Source organism: Orycteropus afer, unplaced genomic scaffold (assembly GCF_000298275.1).
Source record: "Orycteropus afer afer isolate SDZICR_OR568_19922 unplaced genomic scaffold, OryAfe1.0 scaffold00136, whole genome shotgun sequence".
Lineage (NCBI taxonomy): Eukaryota > Metazoa > Chordata > Mammalia > Tubulidentata > Orycteropodidae > Orycteropus > Orycteropus afer.
This window is the reverse complement of record NW_006921723.1, coordinates 3,288,150-3,293,164: the sequence shown is the minus strand read 5'-3', so window position 1 is coordinate 3,293,164 and position 5,015 is coordinate 3,288,150. Positions and strand designations below refer to the sequence as shown.

Here is a 5,015-nt window from a genome sequence, read left to right as displayed (position 1 = left end):
CCACTCCTCGGAAGGAAGGTTGGGCAATCCTACTTCTGTAGTGATACTGCCTTGGAAACCCAAGGAGGGGTCACTATGAGTCGGGGCCAACTCGAAGGCATATAACAACAACAACAACAAAACTGTGGTTATGGAAGATGATCTATTGTAATGGGTTTCTTTGAGGTTTGCTAAGATTTGACTTTTGGCATAGTATGTGATCAGTTTTTGTGAACAGTCCAGTGTTCTTGAGGAATGTATATTCACTAATTGGTGCAGGGCTCTATGTACCTAATACATTCAAATCTCCATCCTTTCTGCCTCTGACATTTCAGTCACTGAGGCGGTCATCTCCCTCTGGGATGGTGGGAATCTCAATTTCTACAGATAGTTCTATCAGTGTTTTCTTTATATATTTTGAGTGTATTTTTAAGGTGTTTAAAACTTTAGATTTGCCATATCTTCCTGGTGAATCATCCTTTTTATCAGTATGTACTGACTTTTGTCCCTAATGATGTCTATGTTGTCTGTTATTAATAGAGCCTTTCCAGCTTTCTTTTGATTCACGTTTGCTATAGTTTTTTAACATCCCTTTTCTATCAACTTTTCAGGGACTTTACATTGAGGTTTGTCTCTTTTAAACAGTACACAGCTGGCTGTTTTCCCTTGTGCCTGACCATCTTTGTCACTTAACTTTAGAGTTTAGTCTACTTACATTTAATGCGATTACTGACATGTTGGCCTTGTTTCTACCATCTTTTTTTCTATTTATTCCTTTTCTGTTTTGCTATTGGCATTGGCTGTCATCTGAATTGTTGTTCCTTTATAGGTGATCTGTGTTAACTCCCTGGCTGTTTTGCGATGTCTTATTTTTGGTGTTCTACAGCTCCACCACAGTGTGGGTTTCTTTTTATTTATTCAGTTTGATATACTTTGTGTGTATAATCCATTCTGTAAACCTCTCAACCGTTATCTTCCAATAACTCTTCCCCTTCATTCTCTTTCCCCTCTCTCTGGGACTCCAGTCTGACTTATGCTGGACTTTCTATTCTGGCTTCTTTATCATTTAGTCCGCTCTTCCTATTTTCCAGCTTCTTTCTGAGCTAGAATCTGAGTAATTTCTTCAGATCTTTCTTCCAGTTCATTAATTCCTCCTTTGACTTGTTCTAATATGCTTATTATTTCCATAATCATTATTTGGTTCTTTTTCAGATCTGCCCAATTATTTCAGGTAGTCTCATATACCTAAGGCATTAGACTGCTAACCAGACGGCTGGCAGTTCAAACCCACCAGCCACTCCTCGGAAGGAAGGTTGGGCAATCTACTTCCGTAGTGATACCGCCTCGGAAACCCAAGGAGGTGTCACTATGAGTCGGGTCCGACTCAATGGCACATAACAACATGTTGCTTAGGCTATGATGCTAGCTTTTATTTCTTTAATCATTTCACACACAATAGATAGCACCAATTTTTGAAATTCTTAGGGGACCAAACTTGTCTTTTTTTTTTTCCCTTCCCCAACTGTCATTTTCTTGAGTATTTGGTGAATCTTTGATTATGACCTCATATTAGTTTGCTTTTAACCTATGAAAAATGTGAGAGCCTAAATAGAAGAGGACTTCGTTTTTTCCTTCTGGGAGTCCTTCATGCCCTCCAGTTTCTTGGTATAATCCAGGAGGCTCAGCGGCCCCCACCCAGGGTCCCCCAGCCACAGTCAAGGGTCCCTGCCTGGAGCACTCCCCTACTCTTAGAAATGAGGCGTGTTTAAATGGAGCACAGTGTTGTCCTTGTGCCTGGCTGCCACAGGTGCATTACTGTCTGGGGAGTAAAGACGTCTGCGAGCGGGGTGCATGGGCTCAGAGGCCCTAAAGGTCCATGCCACACCACGCTCTCCTTGTCTCCCCAGGCCTGGCCAGCATGACCCAGAATTTGGAGCCACTTCTCAAGAAGCAGGACTGGGACTGGGCGTGAGTCTGGGGGACGGGTAGGGTGGGTGGTTGGGAGCCTCGCAGGGTCCTGCTAGACTTGTGGAGGAGAGGGCACTGGTGACTGTGCAGCCCTCTGACCCTACCCTTCCCCCCAGGCTCCCTCTGGTCAAGCTGACTGTCCGCGTGGGGCTTGCAGTTGTGGGCTCTGTGCTGGGTGCCTTCCTCACCTTCCCAGGCCTGCGGCTCGCCCAGACCCACCGCGATGCACTGATAATGGCGGAGAACCGGCCTGGGCTACAGTAACGTGGGCGGGGGGTGTGTAATGGGGGCATGGGGGTAGCGGTGGGAGTCTGGGCCTTCACCTGCCCATACCTAACCTGCCCACTCCCACAGGCTCCTCCTGCATGCCAGCTTCCTGTCACCTCTGTTCGTGCTGTGGCTCTGGATCAGGCCCATAGCTCGGGACTTCCTGCAGCAGGCGCCCCTCGGGGGAACGTCCGTCTCCTTGTGCGTGTAGGAAGGTGGGGTGGGGAGAGGCAGTCTCTGAGGCTCAGGGAGGGGCTGGGGGTCCTGGGCGTCCGCCCTCGCCAGCCCCACCCCACCCTCCCCACACAGGCTGTCGGACTCGGCCTTTGACTCAGCTCGGCTCTGGGTGCTGGTGGTGCTGTGCCTGCTGCGGCTGGCAGTGACACGGCCACACCTGCAGGCCTACCTGGGCCTTGCCAAGGTGCGTGTGGAGCAGCTGCGGCGTGAGGCTGGCCGCATTGAGGCCCGTGAGATCCAGCGGCGGGTACGACATGGCTGGGAGGAACCTGAGGCTGGTGGGGAGGGGATTTGAGGTGGGCAGCAATGAGGCCTGGCAGATCCAGTGGTGGGTATAGCACTGGCTGGAGGAGGTTTCCCCTGATCCTGGGCACAGTGCTGCCCTGAGCCCCTGCCTTGCTGTCCCCAGGTGGTCCGAGTGTACTGCTATGTGACAGTGGTCTGTCTACAGTACCTGACACCCCTCATCCTCACCCTCAATTGCACATTACTGCTGAAGTCACTGGGTGAGCTGCAGGGGGGTGTCTGGGAAGCCATTGCTGGGTGAAGGGCGTTGGGAGGCCAGTCCAGGGTGGGTCCTGGGGGTCCAGCCCCTCCTGAATTTCCCCACTTCCTCCTTTTGCAGGTGGCTACTCCTGGGGGCTGGGTCTGGCCCCCCCGCTGCCCCCTGCCCCATCTTCAGTGGATGCCCCTGTTGGCCCCGAGAGGGACTCAGCCCAGGAGACAGCAGCCCAGATCGCAGGGGTTCTTGGGGGCCTGCTCACACCCCTGTTCTGCCGTGGCGTCCTCTCCTTCCTTGTCTGGTGGACGGCCGCCTGCCAGCTGCTCTCTAGCCTGTTTGGCATCTACTTCCACCAGCACCTGGGGGGCTCCTAGCCACCACACATGAGCTCCAAGGTCCCGCCACCACACATCCCGCACCATAGTGCCTGAGCCGCCAGGGTCTGCTCAGCCCTCTCCCCAACCCACAGCCTCTGTTCTCTGAGCACACATCCCCACAGGGCAAGCACATGTCCCCTCAGGACAGCAGGGTGGGGTCTGAGCAAATAAAGGAGCAGGCTGCTTCCTAAGAATGGGGTCTGAGTGGGTCTGAGTGGATCTGAGTGGTTTGGGAGGTGACTTCTTATGTCTCCATGTTGCTTGGGCCACTTGGGGGTGGGGGTGGGGTGAAGTGTGGGGATGGTGGGGAACCAAGGACAGGTGGAAGGATGGGAGGAGGAAACATGAGAGGCGGGAGGGAAGACGCACTGGAGTGGGGCAGAGGAACGGGAGCAGTAGTGAGGCAGGCGGGAGGACAGAGCGAATAAGGACCTTACAGAGAAGAGGGCCAAGGTCAGGGAGGGTGAGAGGGAGGAAGAGGGACAGCCCATGGAGGGCATGGTAGCTCGCCATGAGCCCATGTTCATGTCAAGGTCACCACAGGCTGTCGGGGCTGGGGGGCGGGGGAGGGTCACTGCACTGGGTGGTGGGAGCACTGTGTAAGCACACCCATCTGTTACAAGACATGGGCAGTGTGGGCTTGAGTGAAACAGCAAGCCACCTGCACGCCCTATGACGCCACAGCTCCACAGGCCCAGCCCCACCCTGGGCCTCGCACTTCACCAGGACACTCCGGTGGGAACCAACTGCATAATCATGACCTGTCACCTTCTCCTACTTCAGGTATGCACACTGTCGGGGAGGAACCTCCTCACCATTCCTAGCCGTCCACATCGGGGCCTTGAGATGGAGCTAAGACCACAAAGACAGCAGTGTGCCACCCAGACAAGTGGCACGACCTGTAGAACGCAGAAACCCGAGCTGGCATGCCACCATTGTAACGCTGCAGTGGAGGCAACTCAGAACACGAGGGGCCAGCTGGGTCCAGATGAACAGCCCACAGGCATCTAGGCCTCGCCCTTTCCAAAACCCAGTAAAAGTACAGAAACCAAACCCACTGCCACAGAGTTGATCCTGACTCATAGCAACCCTATAGGACAGACTAGACCTGTCTCATTGGGTTTCCAAAGCTGTAAACCTTCACAGAAGCAGACTGCCTCATCCTTCTCCCTTGGAGCACTTTTGATCAGAAGCTGAATACTTTTAACCACTATGCTACCAAAACCAAAAACCAAAATCACTGTTGTGGAGTCAGACCTGACTCATAGTGACCTCTCCTTGGGTTTCCAAGGCGGTATCACTATGGAAGTAGATTGATTCATCTTCCTTCCGAGGAGTGGCTGGTGGGTTTGAACCGCCAGCCTTCTGGTTAGCAGTCAAGTGCCTTAGGCACTACACCACCAGAACTCCTACTATGCTACCAGAGCCCCTTAAAAGTACAGAAAAATATACACACTCACAAGGTCAAGGAAGAAAGGGCAACAGAACAGGCTGGAAGTGAGGAATCGGGAACAACTGAAATTGGCCACCAGATGTGCATGCAGTTCCCAGCCCAGGAAACAGCCATTCTCCTCACAAAGCCTTCTGGAGGCACTGACTTTGAAGGCCCCCTGGCCCCTGAGGGCAGATGAGACCCAAGGACCCCCTCTGGAAAGCCAAGTTCAGGAGGGGACTATGCTTACGGA

The 5,015-nt window shown here is 52.9% G+C and overlaps 1 protein-coding gene across 1 annotated transcript in view; it reads left to right on the top strand.

Moving 5' to 3' along the window:
• TMEM161A (transmembrane protein 161A) overlaps positions 1-3,327 on the top strand; it is a 24,319-nt gene extending 20,992 nt beyond the window's left edge. Inside the window, exons 6-11 of the mRNA XM_007945487.2 lie at positions 1,887-1,947; positions 2,064-2,207; positions 2,302-2,415; positions 2,524-2,698; positions 2,861-2,957; positions 3,077-3,327. Coding sequence (XP_007943678.2) covers positions 1,887-1,947; positions 2,064-2,207; positions 2,302-2,415; positions 2,524-2,698; positions 2,861-2,957; positions 3,077-3,327 — 842 coding nt within the window. The remainder of the gene's footprint in view (positions 1-1,886; positions 1,948-2,063; positions 2,208-2,301; positions 2,416-2,523; positions 2,699-2,860; positions 2,958-3,076) is intronic.
• Positions 3,328-5,015: the final 1,688 nt, after the last annotated feature.